At 43.1% G+C, this 22340-nt stretch overlaps 1 protein-coding gene across 1 annotated transcript in view; it reads right to left on the reverse strand.

Annotated features, from left to right (window-relative positions):
- The window catches only part of LOC126094830 (uncharacterized), a 132278-nt gene extending 115677 nt beyond the window's left edge, over positions 1 to 16601 (reverse strand). Inside the window, exon 1 of the mRNA XM_049909425.1 lies at positions 16512 to 16601. Coding sequence (XP_049765382.1) covers positions 16512 to 16551 — 40 coding nt within the window. The 5' untranslated portion in view covers positions 16552 to 16601. The remainder of the gene's footprint in view (positions 1 to 16511) is intronic.
- Positions 16602 to 22340: the final 5739 nt, after the last annotated feature.

The following is a 22340-nucleotide window of genomic DNA, read 5'->3' on the forward strand; positions in this document are numbered from 1 at the left end:
CTTCCCAGCAAATTAGGGACACTGTTGCTCCTGGGGTATCGGCGAGGACCATTCGCAACCGTCTCCATGAAGCTGGGCTACGGTCCTGCACACCGTTAGGCCGTCTTCCGCTCACGCCCTCACATCGTGCAGCCCGCCTCCAGTGGTGTCGCGACAGGCGTGAATGGAGGGACGAATGGAAACGTGTCGTCTTCAGCGATGAGAGTCGCTTCTGCCTTGGTGCCAATGATGGTCGTATGCGTGTTTGGCGCCGTGCAGGTGAGCGCCACAATCAGGACTGCATACGACCGAGGCACACAGGGCAAACACCCGGCATCATGGTGTGGGGAGCGGTCTCCTACACTGGCCGTACACCACTGGTGATCGTCGAGGGGACACTGAATAGTGCACGGTACATCCAAACCGTCATCGAACCTATCGTTCTACCATTCCTAGACCGGCAAGGGAACTTGCTGTTCCAACAGGACAATGCACGTCCGCATGTATCCCGTGCCACCAAACGTGCTCTAGAAGGTGTAAGTCAACTACCCTGGCCAGCAAGATCTCCGGATCTGTCCCCCATTGAGCATGTTTGGCACTGGATGAAGCGTCGTCTCACGCGGTCTGCACGTCCAGCACGAACGCTGGTCCAAGTGAGGCGCCAGGTGGAAATGGCATGGCAAGCCGTTCCACAGGACTACATCCAGCATCTCTACGATCGTCTCCATGGGAGAATAGCAGCCTGCATTGCTGCGAAAGGTGGATATACACTGTACTAGTGCCGACATTGTGCATGCTCTGTTGCCTGTGTCTATGTGCCTGTGGTTCTGTCAGTGTGATCATGTGATGTATCTGACCCCAGGAATGTGTCAATAAAGTTTCCCCTTCCTGGGACAATGAATTCACGGTGTTCTTATTTCAATTTCCAGGAGTGTATGTGTCTTATTATGCAGTTCACAAGACGGTTATTACAGAGAGTGCAATCCAATATCCATCACTGCAATCCATGCATTGGGGATAGCAGTCATCACTTCGTACAGATGATATGATAGTAATTTGTTGTTATAAGGTGCAAATGTTTACGTCAATACAAATTAAAGTCATTTCTAAAAATTACTTGAGCCTAAAGGTTTTGGACGTCCTATAAAAATTTTATTAAGGTCGTTAGGTAACAATAAAATGTTTTCGATATCGGTTGTTATTGAAAATGAAATGTCACTTCATGATGTACATGATTATTAAATTTTGGAAATTTGTGGTAAGGTCCTAAGGGACCAAACTGCTGAGGTCATCGGTCTCTAAGCCTACACACTACTTAATCTAACTTACGCTAAGGACGACACACACGCCGACGTCTGAGGGAGGACTCAACCCCCCGACGGGGGAAGCCGCGCGGACCGTGACAAGACGCCCGAGACCGTTCGGCTACCCCGCGCGGCACATGATTATTACTAGAGCTTTTTGCAGAAGAATTTCAGTACGCACTCGTGGGCTAGCAGTAGATGACCCTCCACGTCCTGAGCCTACCTCACCGTTAGGTTGCTCTAACCGTCTATCGGATATATACCTACGGGGTATATTCACGTTCACTCTTATCGGATCTACAGACCCATGTCGCTGAAGTCTGTGTGTTGCACGATACTAAAGCATAGTGAAACACAGTTTGCTTTTATTCATACACCGTGTATTGCAAACGCTATATGTAGGTTACGTACAAATGGTTCAAATGGCTCTGAGCACTATGTAACTTAACGTCTGAGGTTATCAATCCCCTAACTAACCTAAGGACATTACACACATGCATGCCCGAGGCAGGATTCGAACCTGCGACCGTAGCAGTCGCGCGGGTAGGTTACGTCTTCCCAGATTTCCGAGACGCGTTCATCAACACCGTCCACTATAAAACCAGATCCAGTCATACGCAGTACCTTCATTCATGTCGGATCTACAAACCTATGTCGCTGAAGTCTATGTGTTGCAGGATACTACAGCATATTCTCAGCTCCAGCGTTACGTACCCGCGTGACTGCTACGTCGCAGGTTCGAATCCTGCCTTGGGCATGGATGTATGCGATGTCCTTAGGTCAGTTAGGTTTAAGTTGTTCTAAGTTCTAGGGGAATGATGACCTCAGATGTTAAGTTGCATAGATTCTACTAAAATATCATAAATAATTCTGCAAAAGGCACTCGTATGAAACATAGTTTGCTTTTATTCATACACAATATTTTGCAAACACTATACGTAGGTTACGTCTTTCTAGATTACCGAAACGGCTTCAAATAGGTCGTCCACTATTAAATAAGATGCAATCATACACAGTAGCTTTGCAAATAGATGATTCGTTTATTGAATATACAGTGTCCAGTCCCATTAATCTGACCATCCGACAAAAGCTCGAATAACAAAATTTGGACAGCGGACCGTTGCGAGATGTGCAGGAAGACAGGTTCTGGAAGGTACCGACAGGTATGTGGAACCTTGTTGACTCCAGTTCCGTGGCCAGCTGTTCTGGGTTTCTCGGTTGAGGGTCCATGGCGCGTACAGTGCGATTGAGGTTGTCCCACAAATTCTCGAATGGGTTTAAATCCGAGCAGTCTGGTGGCCAGTAGAGTGCGGTAAACCCATCCCGGTGCTCTTCAAACCACGCACGTACACTGTGAGATGTGCGACACGTTGCATTGTCCTGATGGTAGATGCTGCATGTAGGGGTAGAAATGGTTCTCAAGGACGGATGCATATTTGTATTACGCATTGTGACTTCCATAATGACTAGATCAACCAAGAAATGCTACAAAAACATTGTCCCTAGAATAACAGTCCCTCCTCCGGTCTGGACAGTTCCGACAGTTGTTACATGCGGTCTGCTTTCAGATGCTTCACGCCGCACACGCCACTGGCCATCTGCATAAAACATGATTCATCTGAAAAGCCCAGTTGTCGCCACTCAGTAAACGTCCAGTTGCGGTTTGACGTGCAGATTCCAGCCTTCGGCGCCAATGAACAGCAGTCAATACGGATGTATGAACCAGCTGCCACCTGTGGAGGCCATATGCAACAACGTTCGGTGAACGATCGTTGAGGAGACACTTTTGGTAGCCCCTCGTCTCCTCTGGACGGTCAGCTGCTCAACAGTTGCTTGTCTATTCGCCCGTAAACATCCCCACAACCTTCGTTCACCTCTGTCTTTATTGGCCCGTGGTGGTTGCCTCGGCGCCGGTTTTGGATAGCACAATTTTGCCATGTAGAGTATAGGTCAGCCGCGGCGGCACACGAACAGTTCACAAACTTAGCCGTTCCGGAAATGCTCTCATCCTTTGCCAATGATCATGGAATTTAGGACATCAGATAAATTTCTCTGTTTCCGCATTACAACAATGACGCATTGTTTCCCGCCCCAGCCCCTCCCCCGACATGTTGTATAAAATGGTTCAAAAGACTCTAAGCACTATGGGACTTATCATTTGAGGTCATCAGTCCGCTAGACTTAGAACTACTTAAACCTAACTAAGCTAAGGATATCACACACATCCAGGCCCGAGGCAGGATTCTAACTTGCTACAGTAGCAGCAGCGTGGACTAAAGCGCCTAGAACCGCTCGGCCACAGCGGCCGCCTCATGCTTTATACATAATCCACTGCTAATGCTACCATCTGCCTTGTGTGTGTGGTTATTGCAGGTTGACGTTGAACACAGGTGGTGGTCACAATGGTGCGACTAGACCGTGTACGATTACTACAGTTCAGTACGTTACACTGGAAGCCTAGTGCCCTACAGAAACCAAAATGATATCATGTATGACAGAAGGAAGCTGAACGTAACCTCTGACGTTCTCAATATTCACAAAAAATTTAATCAGATTGGATCAGGAGCGCTATAAAATTGCTAGCTGACGACGTTGTTGTGTAGAGGAAAGTATCGCCGTTGGAGGAAATGCAGAAAGACTTTGAATGAAATACCAGTTGATTGGATGAATGGCAATCCTCATTAAAAGTGGATAAAAGGAAGGCAAAGCCTGTAACACATAAAGAGAACCCAGCAGTATGAGACTACGAGATTAGCGGTGAACGTCTTGAGCATGTCACATCGTATAAGTATGGAGGGTTAATACTAAGAAGCGATGTGTAATGGGACTATTTCGTAAAATCATTATTACAGAGTGCTTAGATCTGTTGGGAGGATTCTAGGAAAGCGCAGTCCCTCTGTAAAGAAAATCGTATGCAAAACGCAACCAGTTTTAACTGTCACAGTGTTTGTAGCCCTTAACAATCAGGGTATGTATGACAATAGACATGGAACGAATCCAGATGAGCGCTGCTAGGATCGTAACAGGTCGGTATAGCCCAAGTGAAAGAGTAACAGAAATTCTCGGGAGACTGAAGTGGGTGCATTTCGAAGAAAGACGACCTAGTTATCGCGAAATGTAGAGAATCTGTATTCGAAAAAGATTTTGCTGCCACTCTTAGGTCTCGCGTAGGGATCGTGAAAATAAGTTGAGAGAATAGTGCTCGTACTGAGGCACAGAGACAGTCATACTTCCGTCACACAATGCGCGAATGGAATAGGGAATAAAATCGTTGGTGTTGCATAGAAGTACACTCTGTCATGCACTGTACAGGTATGTAGATGTAATCTGCACTACATCGCTCGCTTATCGCAGAAAGGGGTTCAGCAGAAGCGGTCATGATGTGCTACGAAAACCATTCTTGCCTTCATGACAAAGCTAATCTCTGGACTCAGACTATGCTGTGTGCGTGGTTGGATTTTCGTTTGGAACTTCCCTCACATTTTGCTATTTGAGTATAATTTGGACCCCTGCTTTTTATAAAACCATCTGGATTGGCATCTCAACTTTCCTCCTCTGTATTTCGACAGCTGACTCCATGCTTCGCCCTCAGTTAACGATGACTGAGTTATTAGGACTGATTGACCAGCGCTGGACTGATTCGGCAGTGCTTGCTCTGTGTTCGTAGTGCAGCTTTCAGTTGTTGTTCATGTTGTGTGTATATTGGTACACAATAAAAGAGATGGTCTTATAACTACTTCAGCATGAACCTCATTTCCATAAGAACCATGAAGTCTTAATAGCTTTGTGGAACTTTTCTGTGCAGAATCCTGAGGAATTAATAAAAAATTTATACGACTAATATTTTAAGATTAGAAAGTCGTATGATAGGCAAAAGATCCTCTTACCACAAACCACCTCGTTAGCGTTTGTTTGGTTCTTCTACCAATTTCCGTAACCTTACAAGAAAATCCATCGCCTGTTGACAACAAATTAAAAGAAATCAATAATTACTAATGCAGTAGTGCTGGTTTATCACTTTCTAAACACTGTTCCCACGATCAGAATTAAAACTATTTACTCTGTGGCTCCTATTTATTCTCACCGTCCGAGTGCTGACGAAAGAACTGAAAGCGAACGCAAAGGGAAAGAGGTAGAAAACAGGTAGCACTGGAGCAGTGAGTACACCACGTCCTCAATAAAACAGCGTCAGAAGTTGGCAGGCCTGGGCGAGACCTCGTTACTAGGACAACAAAACCGGCAGCGGCGCCAGCAGTTAATTGCCAGGCATCAGGAGTGGCTTGGTTTCTGTTTTATGAGCCCGACCGGAAACCGACGGTCCGTGAAAAGTTACTGCCATGGTTCTGAACCTCTGCCCTGGCAACCTGTGAAGCTTAGAAGCAGGCCATCCGACTAATCAGAGGAAGACAAACTCATTCTCATGTCAAGAAATTCAATATTGCGAAATAAAAAATAGCCTTGGTACTTGTCCACCTCTCCCTGTCTTGTTCTTTTTTGCTTTTATCGTCAGTTGCTCGCAGTTATAGCATTCTCCACTGATGCTGTTGGTTTGTTGCTGTATTCTTGCTCCCACTCCCTCTCTTTCCCTTTACTATCCCTTCAATTACTTGCTAGAATTAACTCCGACGTCTCAAGATATTGCCTAGACGATTTTCCTTCCTTTTTCAGATGACCTCTAAAAGTTTTCTGTTCTCCCGAAGTCTTACCATCACCATTATGCTTCTCGACTCTCTTCCCAACTCACACCGTCTAATTATCTCGATATCCACATTTATAGTGTTTATAGTTTTCTTTCTTTATATTTTCTCAGTGTTCGTGTCGCTGCAACATATAATACAGTGCTCGATTTGTAGCGTTTCGCCAATCTTTTCCATTGTGCTTTATTCGGTAGCTCGCATACCAATTTTCTCTAGGTCCTCTGTTGTAATAGTTACTGAGTACTTGAATTTTGAAATCTGCTCTAATTCTTGTTCTTTTATCGTGATTGTGGCAATCTCTCCTTTTCCCTAGTATTTTCATTGCGAGCTATACGCGTTTGCTATTTTCATCTTCCACCTTTTCATTAAGCTCCTTATTGGATTCGGTCAACACGCTCTCCGCCTACACACATACCTCACTTTCCACCTGTTCCCTCTCCTGTGATTTCGTCCAGGTGCCTAGGTAGATATTAAACAGCTTAGATGCAAACATACAAGCTTGCCTGATCCTTACTATTTCTGTTCCCTCATTTAATTCTCTATCAGTTCTGTCTCTGGCTTGCTTAAGATATAATTACTTGACTTTCTTTCTCCCCAATTGAATCTACGTTTTCTTAGGATAAGAATGAGTGTATTCCACGTCTATAGAAAGTTTTTCGTCTTCAGCGCCGCATCTGATGAACAATCGTTCGAGATGAGGGCTTCAAGTTATGGTCAATGTTCAAACCAGAGACTCAGCTAGTATACAGTGCAGTGAGCTACACACGTTGGAAAACAATTTCTGGAGAACGATGCCCCAAAAATGGCAACTGGTATGCTAGTTCTGGCACTGGCAAGGCCAGTAAAGTAGTTTAAGTGAATGTGGAAAATAATTAAACATTAAATTCATTCAACCGTTTTGTCTAACAACTAGCCAAATTTCAACACGAACTTGTTTCATTCCATTCAGTAGGAAGAACATCGTTCGCTCAGAACGAAGAAAGTCGCCAATGAGAAGGGGTAGGAAGGGTGGTCCGAGAAAATTAATGACAAATGCACATCTCACAGTCTTTAAATTTATTACATCTTAGTCTCCATACAATAATTTCATATTAGACACCGTTGTAAGTGATTATACTAAGGAGAACATTTCATATCATAAAAACCATTTCAGTAGAAGGTTTCAGGCGATCTTCTTCTATCGCAATGCAGTTCCAACACTGTCCTGTACGCCAGCGAGCTAGACAAAGAGCTCGCCAGTGCAGAAGTTATTATGCTTCTTAATAAAGCAAGAGCAGATACAAGTGAAACATCCCCTTACAGCCATCCTTGTATCAAGTTTTATGTTCATAGAAAGCTTGAGTCCTAAATAGGCACCCGCCCATACAATTGTAGTTGGTGGTGACTTCAATGTACCCTCCATTTGTTAGCCAAAATACATTTTCAAAGCCGGTGGTAGGTATGAAACACTGACAGAAATTGTACTAAATGTTTTTCCCGAAAATTATTTTGAGTTGTTAGTTCAGAAACCCACTCGAACTATAAATGCTTTTGACCTCTTAGCAACAAATAACCCTGAACAAATAAGCAGCATCAAGACGAATACAGGGTTTAGTGACCAAAGAGCGTTGTAGCGAGTCTGACTACTGCAAAATGCACATCCAAATCTACCAAAATTAAACTCAAAATTTTTCTACTTAAAAAAGCAGATAGATATTCGTTTGCGCCTACCTCAAAGACAGCCTCCATTCCTTTCTAACTATGAACGTGTACACGAGATGTGGCTTAAATTCAAAGAAATATTATTTCAAGCAACTGAAAGATTTATATGAAATAAATTAATAAAAGATGGCGATGGTCTCCCGTAGTACACGGAACAGGTCAGAACAGCGTTGCAGTAGCAACGAAAATGCAAGCCATATTTAAAAGTACACAAACTCCAAGACTGGCGATGTTTTACTGGAAGAAATCCGCTAAATTTCGGTTACATGATAAATCACACAAATCTAAAAGGTATAAATTCTACTAAATACTTAGAGATTACAATTACGAATAATTTCAGTTGGAACGATCTCATAGATAATGCTGCGGGTAAAGCAAACAGAAGACAGTGATTTATTGGTAGAATACTTAGAAAATGCAACAGATCGACTGAAGAACTGCATACGCCACACTTACCCAACCCTCTTCTGGAATATTGCTCTGCGGTGTGGGATCCGCATCGAGTGGGACTGACAGAGGACATCGAAAAAGTTCAAAGAAGGTTAGCTCGTGTTGTGTTATAGCGGAACAGGGGAGCGAGTGCAACGGACATGGTGCATGGATTAGGATGGCAGTCATTAAAACAAAGCTGTTTTTCGTTGCGGCAAAATCTTCTTGTGAAATTTCAATCACCAACTTTCTCCCCCCGAAAGCGAAACTATTCTGTTGGCTTTCTCCTACATAGCGAGAAATGACCATCTTGATAAAGTAAAACGCAGAAGGATTTAAGTGTTAGATTTTTCCGTACACTTTTAGAGTGTGGAGCCGTGCAGAAATAGCTTGAAAGTGTTTCGATGAAACCTCTGCCACGCATTTAAATGGGATTTGCAGAGTAATCACGTAGATGTAAAAGTTCGAGACTTAGCGCGGATGTCAGTGCCAGATGCTTTTAGCAACTTCCACAATGAAACTCTGTCTCGAAATCTGACAGGAAATCCAAAGAGATTCTGATCGTATGTACATTACATCGGCGGCAAGACGAAACCAGTACTCTCTCTGCACAATTACGTTGTTAAAATGAAATGAAATGATAGAATGGAATTTTTGGCGGGGCTATCCCATCTGAGGTATTCGGCACCCTGCTGCAACTCTTTCGATGTGAGGCCGTTTCGGTAACTTGCGAGTCAGTTATGATTAAATGAATAGCAATGGTAATATAACCCATGGTAGCGCCACTAAATCGTAGTTGTTAAACACAGTTTTCCGAAATTCTTTTAACAATGAAAACAAAGTAAATACTCCAGAATTCGAATCGAGAACAACTGCCAACATGAGTAACTTACTAGGAGATATCCTTAAAGCACCTAACAAAGGCAAGCCTTCTCGTCCAGATAGCATACCAATACGGTTCCTTTCAGAGTATGCTGATATAATAGCCTTGCACTTAAGAATCGCATACAACCGCTCGCCTGACGAAAAATCCATATCAAAAGGCTGGAAAGATGCACAGATCACACCAATACTCAAGAAAAGAAATACGTGTAATCCGCTGAGTTACAGATCCATATGCCAACGTCGATTTGCAGTATGATCTCGGAACATATAGTGTGTTCGAACATTATGAATTACCTCATAGATAACGGTCTATTGACACACAGTCAGCCTGAACAGAAAATACTGCTCTTGTGGAACACAACAGTGTCTTTATTATCACGAAATAATGAGTGCTATCGATAGGGGATCTCAAACTGACACCGTCCCCCACAAGAGACTTCTAATCAAATAGCGTGCCTATGGAGTATCACTTCGGCCGTGCGACTTGATCTGAGATTTCTTCTCAGAAAAGTCACAGTACGTAGTAGTAGATGGAAAATAGTCTAGTAAACAGAAGCGATGTCCGACGTTCCCGAAGGAAGTGTTACAGGGTCCCTGTTGTTCCTAATCTGCATAAACGATTTAAGAGATAATCTGAGCACCCTCGTAGAATGTTTGCAGGTGGTAATGTCATTTACAGTCTACTTACGTTATCAGGTGATCAAGACCAATCTCAGAATGGCTTAGATTCAATATCTGAATGGTGCGAAAAGTGGCAGTTGTCCCAATGTAAGGAAAAGTCATCCACATAGGTACAACAAGCAATCGCTTAAATTACCATTACACGCCAAATCACACAAATTTAAAGGTTGTCAATTCGACTAAATACCTAGGAATTACTATTACGAACAACTTAAGTTGGAACGTTCACATAAATAATGTTCTGGGAAAGGCAAATCAATGTTTTGTTGGTAGAACACTCAGAAGATGCAACAGGTCTACCAAAGAGACTGCCCAAATTACGCTTGTCCGTAAACTGCTAGAGTACTGCTGTACTGTATGCAATCCTTACCAGATAGGATTGACGGTGGACGTCGAAAAATTTCAAAGAAGGACAACTCGTTCTGTGTTGTCGCGAAATAGGGGAGAGGGTGTCACGGATGTCATAAGTGAGTGGGGATGGCAATCATTAAAACAAAGGCGAGATCATTTCACAGAATTTCAGTGACCAACTTTAACTTCTGAATGTGAAAATATTTTACTGTCACCAGCTTACACAGGGAGGAACTGTCATCATAATAAAACAAGAGAAATCAGAGCACGTACTGAAAGATTTAAGTGTTCATTTTTCTCAAGCGCTGTTAGACAGTGCAACGGTAGAAAAAGGGTCTGAAAATGTTCAAAGAACCCTCTGCCAAGCACTTAAATGTGAACTGCGGATTAGCCATTTAGCATTAAATCAAGATATGCTTCAAAAATACTTATGAGAGCTCTGTGCTGAAGAGTAGGAAAGAAAATTGAAGTAGGTTAAGAAACGATCACTTTGGTTTTAGGCCTAGCACGGACATAAGTTTAGCACTTGGATTACTAATATAAAAAAATTCGGATGTTGTTCAGGAATATTATCTGAGTATTGTAGTGTAAGGGACCCATGGTCACTGGTGACTCGTTACACAGTAATAATAAAATTATGATTCATTCGGGTCGTTACCCATTCATTGTAGCCACACAAGCAATGCATGCAGCCAATTCTTCATAAGCGAACCCATTCACACTGCAGTGTATCATTATTAATATTCACCTAACACTACCGGAGGAACAATCCCGAGACAGGACGGAGACGTACTGAAGGCAAGCTTTAGAGCACAGTCAAGAGGGCATTACTGTTGTCAACAGCACGTACCGTGGGTGAATCGAACGATTTAGTTTCCAAATAGGACACATGGCTCAAACTGTCGACCTTTTCGCTGCTGAGCAGGTATTTTCAGTGCAACACAGATGCAAAAATAAATGCAAGAAAGAAACGAACGAAATGCAGTTATTCTGTTACCAGCCACCGGAGACCACGAGTCCCTTACACCGAACTATTCAGAAAATATCGCTTAAAAATCTCCTAAATTTTGAGGGGAAGTTAAGGTTTCCCCTGGATATTGCACACGCAAGGGGACAATACTAATGAGAGAACACACCATATATAAGATGTAATTGACTTTCCTTTGCGGGCTTTGAGGACAGATTTATCACAACAAACCAAGAAAAAGGTCTGGTAAATATGGGCTCTAAAATGCATACCATAAGAGCTATGAACAGTTGTTTAGTAGAAGAGATGTGGCTTAAGTAGAAGCGTTGAATAAGTGCTCGCAGCTGAAGAGGATGCATTTTAGAGTCCAGGTTTATCGAATGATGTTTTTCTTCTTTTGATCCATACTACCTGCTCCCAGAATATGGAAAGCAAAGAGCTTGCATTAGAAGAGATGCGGTTCAAAGTATCGAAGATGAACAAGTGCTCACAGCTCTTAAGGTACGCACTTCAGAGCCCATGTTTATTGGACGTTTTTCTTGTTTTGGTGTAACCCTGTAGACGGAATTTAGTTGCAACCTACAGACAGTGTGCAACGGGTGTAAGTGCAGATAGTTTTATAGGTGGTACCTTAATATGTACACACATAAGTGTGTTGCTTCTTCTTTCTTCGAGTCGAGCAGTCTTCCTACAGACACGTCGCAAACTTTGCGACCTGACGCTTTCTGCAGGGTCGTAACTGCACCACTAAGTGGATTAGCCTGCCATTATAGATTAACCGTTTTGCGTCCACACTTCAACACTTGGCCTGCTGCCTAGGGGAAATAATCATTAATGGCTTGCTCTTGCGCCATGTACTTGGATGTACTAATCAACCTAAAAACATACTACTTCTAATAGCTATAATTATTAGTCTGCAAACGACGTAAATACTGATATGATGTTGGTCAGCACACCATCCTCAGTCTCCAATATAAATAACTGCACTTATATCCATTACACACTGTATCTATTTAGTTTCAGGTATTACAGACATCACAGATAACTGTTACACCTCACATATAAAAACACTACGTCTTCAGGCCACAAGTGGCCCATCGAGACCATTCGACCGCCGTGTCATCCTCAGTTGAGGGAGCAGATAGGAGGGGCGTGTGTGTGGTCAGCACATCGCTCTCCCGGTCGTAACAGTGGTTGTCTTTGACCAGAGCCGCTACTAGTCGGTCGAGTAGCTCCTCAATTGGCAACACGAGGCTGAGTGCACCCCGAAAAGTGGCAACAGCGCATGGCGGCCTGGATGGTCACCCATCCAAGTGCCAGCCACACCCGACAGCGCTTAACTTCGGTGATCTCACGGGAACGGGTGTATCCACTGCGGCAAGGCCGTTGCCCACACCGTACATATATTATATAGATATTACAGCATTATGGTAAACTAAAGATATGAAGAACAGTTGGAAAGAATGGTGATGGACCGCATGGTGAAAAATGTACACGGAATGATCATAGGGCATTCGGTCGGAAGCTGTTATCAGTTGTGTGTTTATAAAATACCAGCTCAATATAGTGCTATGAGCGCACTGAAATTAACCAACCGAGGGTCAGAACGAACAGTTTTCAATTGCGTTCGTATTCATGAAGACTGCTGCCCAAGTAATTGTCCTGCCATTTTGACACAGGTTGTCCGTTTTTTATTTCTGGTATAGTTTCTTCAATAGGGCCTGAGGCAACAGCTGATTCGCTAATTCCGCTTCTCACGTTTGCCTCTTACTTTCCTGAGGTGTTGAGTCCTATGATAGTAGAAAATTCGATATCGACGAGGTGTTACATTTGACCTTCCATCTTCCTTGCAAAAATCGTCGAAACAACATTGCATATGGGTTCAGGTTCATCTCATTGTACTTGTGTCTGGTATTTCCTTAAGTCTCACACTACACAAAAGTAAACGAAGAGAATAGAAAGACAAACCATTAATACGTACTACAGTATAAAAATATATCTCTCGCTTCGCAACACCCAGCAGAACAGAACACATAATATACTAGTATGTTCAGACCACACTCACTCTCATAACACCAACTTCATGCTTACATTTCCGATTTCATTATGGGAGAAAAAGTATCAGTTTACGCTGATTGAGTTGCCACTGAGCTCACGTATTTAGCGTATCAATTCGCCACTGAATTATACATATCGTCCACATCCGTAGATGAGTGCTCAACGCGAATGACTACCGCCATGAGAGCGCGGGTTAGATTACCGATACTGCTGGGGATTTTTCTTTGGTGAAAGGATTGGAACAGGGTGCACTTCGCCTCGTGATGCCAGTGGACGTAATCGATTAGTAGCGGCTCCTAGTCACGAAAACTGACAACGGCCGGGAGAGCGATGTGCTGATCGCCTTCGTACCGCGTCCAATGCCACCATTGTGAGAGAATGGCACAGCAGTGCGTCGGTACCGAAGGACTCTCCAGGGCCTGTGGACGGTTACTGGTTTACTTTTATGCATTTCAGATATTCCGTCAGCGACATAAATAATGCCAAGCAGAATATCAGAGGATGTACTTGCTTTGAACTGAAGGCCTCTTAGAAAACATAGCTCTGTCCGTCAGTAACAACTAAGAGACAGACAGAAAGGCTTTTAGCGTCCAGTGTGCCTCACTGATGTCTTACCATTCACAGTACATATAAATGGACCGGAAAATAATGGCTCTTTGAGTGTATTCGCGAACCACGTAACTGTACGCAAGAAGGTCGAATCACTTTTGAAGTGCAGCGAGCCTTGCTCAGCTGCAGGCCTGCTTGTGTCTCTCAACATGGACAGCTCACATTCCTGTCAGCAGGTTTAATTCATTGTCCATAAGTAGGCGAATCAGTCACTCATGCGGAGTACTCTAAGGTGCAACAACCCCATAAGTCTAGTTGTAGGGAATATATACTGGTACAAATAACCCGAACAATGTGTAATACATCCAGGAAGACCCTTGGCAAATCGTGTCTTATTGTTCATCAACTGGATCTTTACCAGCCACGATAAATGAAATAGGCCGGTGAAGAACTATGCGATTCATCACTGATTTTTTCAGTGAATGCGTGAACGTCGCAGGAAAGACCTCCATTGGTAGCTGCTACGGGATAGAAGTTGGGCATCGTGCAAGAGATTCGTCTTATAAATACAAACCGAGTCAAGTACCTTATTGATTTCTCCCAAGAACTTCGAGCGCAGTTACCATGACAAGAAAATTTGAAAAATTTGTGCTTACCAAGAAACTCAGTTTTAGCCAATCTTCCCACAACCCAGTGGTGCACAGAATGGACATTCGGTTAAATGACACTATTACAGTATGCACAATTCCCGTCTGCCGTTCACTGCTTTGCAAAATACAGGTATGGTTGAAGTGATTATCATCATTTATTTTACTTCATAACATCATACACATGTCTATAACATACGCTCAAAATGGTTCCCATGTACGGAACTCATTGACGAAGTATACGGAGTGCATTGATTTTGGACATTAACCTCCGTTGATATGTTACTCTATAGTTCCGCCAGTGTGTATAGCGCGTTTTTATACGCCCTCCCTTTAATATAGTCCCACGGGAAGAAATTTGGAGACTTTAAATCGGGAGAACGTGGGGACCATAATCCTTTCGAACTGATCCAATTGATCAGATTTCGCTTAAGAAACGTATCGTTTCACCAGATATGCGACAAGTGGTACCGTCCTTCTGCAACCAACAAAAGTTTATTTACGTCAAGAAGTGAAATAAACTGTATACACGACACTATTCAGTGAAGTTTCAAAGAAAATAGGCGCCGCATTATTGAAGAACTAGATACGGCACGCAACACTCCTATTTTCTGACAGTGCATGAGAATTTTCGGTTGACCGAATTCTTGTGTTTTGGCTATTCATCTATCTAATAAGGTGAAACCACACCTCATCAAAGAACACGGTACAGTTCTGTCATTCCATGGATGGCAACAAATGACCGGAACCATGTGCATTACGCTGTACGCTTTTCTTTATCTTGCGCCTCCAATTCACTGTGAATACGGTACGCATGAGACTTTAATTTCTGCGTCACTTTCTGGTCACTACCATACGATGACTGACACTGGACAGTTGGCCACCTCAAACGTTTTGAAGGCAAACGCGACATCACATTCTTCACCTCAGCCGGTTGAGCGTCCACCAAAATGCCGAATCTCCGTCTCCTTGTCAGCAACTGACCCGAATTCCCGGAAACAGCCGATTAATCTCGTTATTGCTGAATTTTTCGGCTTTGTGACATCTAGATTTTGCACAAAAAAGTGTCTGTAGCACATGCATATGAACGACTGGCGAAACACTGTTCAACAGTATAATCGTCATATTAGGGACACTCAGTCATAAATGGACAAATTGATGTAGGAATGAAACAGTTAGTTGGAGGAGTTTTGTACTTTCCTGACATTACTTCGGTGTCACAGGGATGCGTTAAGAACAGCCGACGGATAAAAATTGTTTTGTTTATAGCCTCAATATGGAATTTAATGATGGCGTGCCCGCTTGAAGTTTCCGCATTAGTTGAATAGCGTTCGGTGATCCTCTAATGATTTTTGCAGGAGGGTGAACAGCAGAAATATCCATAAATTGATAAAAAAAAGTTCAAAAACCGGTCGAACCCAGTGACTGATGAGCAAAGTCTTGGCCGGCTAGTTGGAGTGTCAACTTCATTGCTTGAAACCCGCATTGACTACAATTATTCGTTAAGACTTGACTTATTACTGTTACACGTATAGCGAAAGCAGTTGCACTAAGCGTTGCCCATAGTTCGTGACGTTATCAGTAATAAGGTGAAGTACCGCAAAATGAGTGCAAGAAGGATCTGGAAAGAATTAACGCAACGACATAAAACACAAGCAAACAAGACTCAACTGTGTAGACCCTTGAAAGAACGCTATGAAAAGGGAGATGTGTGTTTGATAAACAAGATTTTTTTGGTTCACTCAAATTCAGCAACAATGAGAAGGTAAAACAATCTGTGAGAAAGTGGCTCAAACAACAAGACAGACGTCGTTACATCTGGTATAAGCAAAATTGTTCATCGTTGAGACAAGTGAGTTAGTATTGGTGGGGATTACGTTGGTAAGTAGTAGAAGTCTCATTTTGTAAAATTACAGGTTTTTTGTAGCTATTTGTCTCTTTAATTAATAAATGTGCCTTGTATTCAATCAACCTGTCAGTGAACTGCGATCTACTACAGACGTCTTGAGACGTGTATCTGTTGCATTGGCGTCTTCGTTTGCTTTTCGTGCTATCATGCTGATGGGGAAATGCAGTGTAGCTCCTACTTAGAGACACGTTTATTTTCAAGCACGCGACTTTCCGGTCGTACTGTAGAAGCTCTACACAATGGCATCAAAGGAGTAACGTTCTTGCACCTCTCTACACATTCCGAAGTTGTCAAATTTCGCGAGAACTGTGCAAATGAGTGCTTGTCTACATATAGTGAGTGGTCAGTTCTTACCGGCGAACAGCACCAGTAGCAGCGCGCACAGAACCCGCATGGCGGCGTAGTCGTCGTCGGCCACTCTTGCATGCGACTGAGATGGCGACCTAGGTGTCAAGCGTCTGATTGACGGCGCGGGCGATAAGCGGCGCGTGCTGATAACCCGTCTCCCTATCAGGAAATCAACCTTGTCGTGTTGACGCACGCTTTCTTTGTCAGAGGCACCTTACCCACTCCGCACGCCAGAGCGCTACCGCCCACGCAGAACACAAAAGGGTATTCGCATGCAGCTTTAAGCAGTTTTTCACAGTTCTGAAGCCAAATAATGGGTGACATCTTTCTTTTTTCGCTACTGCTGCCATTTACGACAGGTTGTTAAAAACAAATGATTGTGGCTTCACTGCGCTTGTGTGGTAAGAAAAACAGATTCTGAAGATCGCGTTGCGTCAGTCAACCCTTTGTTGCGTTTGTCGGAGTGTAAGCAGCAAGCGACTGAAATGAAATGCGTTACTACACTACTGGCCATTGAAATTGCTACACCACGAAGATGACGTGCGACAGGCGCGAAATTTAACCGACAGGAAGAAGATGCGGTGCTATGCAAATGATTAGCTTTTCAGAGCATTTACACAAGGTTGGCGGCGGTGGCGACAGCTACAACGTGCTGACATGAGGAAAGTTTCCAACCGATTTCTCATACACAAACAGGAGTTCGCCGGCGTTGCCTGGTGAGACGTTGTTGTGATGCCTCCTGTAAGGAGGAGAATGCGTACCATCACGATTCCGACTTTGATAAAGGTCGGAGTGTAGCCTATCGCGACTGTGGTTTATCGCATCGCGACATTGCTGCTCGCATTGGTCGAGATCCAATGACTGTTAGCAGAATATGGAATCGGTGGGTTCAGGAGGGTAATACGGAACGCCGTGCTGGATCCCAACGGCCTCGTATCACTAGCAGTCGAGATGACAAAACATCTTCTCCACATGGCTGTAACGGATCGTGCAGCCACGTCTCGATCCCTGAGTCAACAGATGGGGACGTTTGCAAGACAACAACCATCTGCACGAACAGTTCGACGACGTTTGCAGCAGCATAGACTATCAGCTCGGAGACCATGGCTGCGGTTACCCTTGACGCTGCATCACAGACAGCAGCGCCTGCGATGGTGTACTCAACGACGAACCTGGGTGCACGAATGGCAAAACGCCATTTTTTCGGACGAATCCAGGTTCTGTTTACAGCATCATGATGGTCGCATCCGTGTTTGGCGACATCGCGGTGAACGCATATTGGGAGCGTGTATTCGTCGTCGCCATACTGGCCTATCACCCGGCGTGATGGTATGGGGTGCCATTGGTTACACGTCTCGGTCACCTCTTGTTCGCATTGACGGCACTTTGAACAGTGGACGTTACATTTCAGATGTGTTACGACCCGTGGCTCTACCCTTCATTCGATCCTTGCGAAACCCTACATTTCAGTAGGATAATGCACGACCGCATGTTGCAGGTCCTGTACGGGCCTTTCTGGATACAGAAAATGTTCGACTGCTGCCCAGGCCAGCACATTCTCCAGATCTCTCACCGACTGAAAATGTCTGGTCAATGGTGGCCGAGCAACTGACTCGTCACAATACGCCAGTCACCACTCTTGATGAACTGTGGTATCGTGTTGAAACTGCATGGGCAGCTGTACCTGTACACGCCATCCAAGCTGTTTGACTCAATGCCCAGGCGTATCAAGGCCATTATTACGGCCAGAGTGGTTGCGTTGGGTACTGATTTCTCAGGATCTATGCACCCAAATTGCGTGAAAATGTAATCACATGTCAGTTCTAGTATAATACATCTGTCCAATGAATACCCGTTTATCATCTGCATTTCTTCTTGGTGTAGCAATTTTAGTGGCCAGTAGTGTATGTCTCCCGACAGTTCCGAGGCACTTCCTGTCATTCGCTCCCTGCAAGTAGTAAAAGCAAGTGCCGTCGAAGTTCATCGTCGATTGTGTCGTGCGTAGGGGGATGGGGTTATAAGTGATGGTGTTGTGAGGGATTGGTGGAGAAAACTGAAGGCTGGCCGCGAAGATATGCACTATGAAAGTGGCCGAGGAAGATATTCACACGTGGCTGATGAACTTGCGCAGCTGGTTGACCAAATTAATGTGCTTGTGAGATGTCGGTCCATAATTTCCGAATTTCTGGAGATTCCAAGGACAACCTTCTTTAACATCTTTACAGAGTGTTTAGATTAACGTACGTTTTTATGCACGGTTTGTGCCAAAATGTCTAGCCGATGGTCACAAAACTGAAAGCAAGGATTCAATCTTCATATTACTCCAGCGCGACCATGAAGAAGTGAAGGAATTTCTAAACAAAATCGTTACTGGGAACGAGAAAAGAACGCAGTACGTAAACTAAGAAACAGACACAGCCGAACACTCTTCCTCCTAATAAGCACAAAAATTCAGACAGACTTGCAAAATAATGGTTCCAGTTTTTCTGGGAATGCAAATGAGTTTTGACAGCAGACTCCATGAGAGTAACATTTGAACATACTGTGACCCTAACGAAATTCCGAAGGCTAATCCTTCGCGACAATAAGCGACCCATTATTGCGAACTCAACGAAGACAAAACTTAGATCTTTTGGTTAGGAGATTTTTTTTAATATCCTACCTATAGTCGAGACTTCGGCACCAGGTGACTTTCATTTCTTCCTCCAGGATGAAGCCCGGGATGACAACTCAGCAATCCACGACGGACGATGAGATCAAGACTGCTGTTAACAACTCGCGGCTAAAGCATCAGGTGACAACATTCTTTGATGAAAGGATAAAGAAGCTTGCGTTATGTTATGACAGGTGTTTGAGTTTTACTGACGGCTATGTGGAGAAGTAATGTTGACATGCAAGTATAGGTTATATATTTAAAAAAAATTATATTTTTAGGATTCCGTACCTAAATCTGTAAAAACGAAACCCTTATAGGGTCACTTTGTTGTCCATCTGTCTGTCTGTCTGTATCTCTGACTGTTGAAAACAGTTTTCCACAGGAGGTGTAAACGTATCAAGTTGAAATTTATGTCACCTACTGCAGTCTACGGTCCCATGGCGGTGTAAGAAATTGAAGTTTATAAATAAATGCAGTCAAAATGTATTGCCAGTTATGTCACATACATACTAGAAAACACATTAATCAAAACCTGCAGGGTACTTGCCGGCCCTTGTGGCCGAGCGGTTCTAGGCACTTCAGTCTGGAACCGCGCGACCGCTACGGTCGCAGGTTCGAATCCTGCCCCTCGGCCATGGATGTGTGTGATGTCCTTAGGTTAGTTAGGTTTAAGTAGTTCTAAGTTCTAGGGGACTGATGATCTCAGAAGTTAAGTCCCATAGTGCTCAGAGCCATTTGAACCATTTCTTTTTTTTTTTGCAGGGTACTTATCGTCGGTCTGGAATCACAAAATTTTGCAAGAAGCACCTTTTACAGTCCTAACAAAGGGAAAAATCCGAAAATTGTTACTTTATAATTAAACCACACAAAAAAATTGAAATTTGTTACCTGACTGTCTGTCCGTCTATTACGAATCACTTCTCTCAGGGACAAGTAGACACACAAGCTGAAGTATGTGTCACATAGTAAGGTCTATGGTCGTTGATGTTATTATAAACGTCAGCTTCTAACTCAATACAGTCAAAAGATACGGCCATTTACGTCGCAAACTTTGATACTCGAAAACCTCACTCTTCAAAACTGTAGGATGCTTTTCTTTGGTCTAGAGTCATGAAATTTGGCAAGAAGCAAGGTTTCACAGTACAAGAAAAGAAAAAAATCCGAAAATTGTTAATTTGTCTTTATCTCACACGAAAAAAAATTTTTTGACATTTGTTGTGAGTCTGTCCGTCCATTTCGTTCTGTTAAGTCCCTGCTCCTTAGGAACGGTTTGACGTATCAAGATCAAATGTACGTCACTTACTGCAGTTTATACTCCTTTGGTAGCGTAAAAATATTAATCTTCTCAGTCACTGCAATCAAAAGATATGCCCATTTATGTCACATATTCTAATACTCAGAAACTCAATAATCAAAATCTATAGGATATTTCCCCTTCAAGGAAAGAAAGATTTCGTAGTAAAAATAAAGAAAATTGTTAATTTATAGATATATCACATGAAACAATATTTCTTTTGTCATTTGTTATCTGACTTCAAACTAGAAATTAAGACATTCTCGAAATTTTTAGAATCCACGGGACTTGCAATCATCAATGTCAATAACAGGCAAAAGTCGTCGATGTTCCCGATTCATGAAATGTGTGAACTGTCTATATACGTAATTAAGTTGGAACCCGAGATGCGCGATGCCTACTCGTACCTGACCGATTTTTTAAAATTTTTTAACATCCAATTTGAAATTTGAGAACAGCCCTCTCATTTTACTCCGTTGCCTTCTAAATTGCTCTAATGTTGTGTGTGAGTTGAACAATAACGATATAGAGATCAAGAAGAGCCGTGTCAGTTAATATGCTCTTACGAGGACAGCGAGGACACCACTGTGCACAGTGCCCCACCAACCACGCGAGTATACGCAGCCATTATAGACAGACTAGGGATAAACAGTCTTCTGCTTCACAGAAAAGCTCGGTAAGAGTATATAACTGACACTTAAGACAAGAATAAGCAGTTTTATTGTTTGACAGGCAGCACAGAGCACATGCAGTTTATAAGCTCCCATCTCCTTGTAGATTATATGGGTTAATTAATGATTATTAAGTTACAATCCTCTTGTTGTAGTTGACCGTGTATCTCGAGACTTCGTTCATTGTTAAATGCAAAGGTGTGGTACTAACTGATGGAGACGCATTATGAACTGGTAAAATTCAATTTATTTCCTTTATCACACCGCACAAACATAAACACACTATTATTCAACCTGTGTGCCACTACTATGAAACATAGAGATGAATCCTTCGCTACGCAACCGCCTTTGGCCTCTCAACCACTGCCTCTGCTTGCGACTCTCTGCGCCACTGGCCACTGGGCATTGTCGCCCCCCAAAGAATAATCACTTACAGATACCACACACCAGTGCCCTCACAAGTTGTCTGAAATCCGCACATCTAACGACACATCGTGCAACAAAGGTAAATGACGCTTGCAAGGGCGCAGGGAGTCCGTTACATGCGATGTTGTCACAAGCGTGCCCCTTCGTCCAGTTCAGTGTTTAGTTTGGAGCAGTACACTAAACCTTCCTTCGTGTTGCATTCAGCAAAGCAAGACCACAAAGTTGAACGTCAGTTATGAATGGTTGTCCAACAATTATTATTTTAAAATTGTTGAAGTATAGTATATTGCAGAGTCCATTTCTACAGAGTTTACTTCTTTTCTTGTTTGTATGTTTTAATATAACTGGTAGCAAAGCATTGCCCTCTATAACTAGCTGTTGCTTATATCAAGATTCATGTGTCCTTTTTTTAAATTTAATTATCAGTAAACCATTACTATCATGAATCATTTCGTGGACAACATGATAATAAAAACAATATAATAGCCAGGGAACTAGTTGTTTGGCCTTAAAGTAGGCTACCTACTCTCTTTAAATTAAATTACTTGGTAGAGAAACACTTGCAAGAATCCACAAATAACCATTCTTTTGATGTCTAACCAATTCTACCATTCATGCTCCCTACATGGAATGGCCAAAACATAAACACTTGTACACAAACTCAGAGTGATCCTTGCATGCCAAATGGTGGGGAGCAGACGGTAAGAATCGCCACTGTTTTAGATAATGGCGACCGTGCTCAAATAGTGAAAATGGGAGTGATTCTGATTAGCTGCTAATAATTCTGA

This window comes from Schistocerca cancellata, chromosome 8 (assembly GCF_023864275.1).
Source record: "Schistocerca cancellata isolate TAMUIC-IGC-003103 chromosome 8, iqSchCanc2.1, whole genome shotgun sequence".
NCBI classification, from domain to species: Eukaryota; Metazoa; Arthropoda; class Insecta; order Orthoptera; family Acrididae; genus Schistocerca; species Schistocerca cancellata.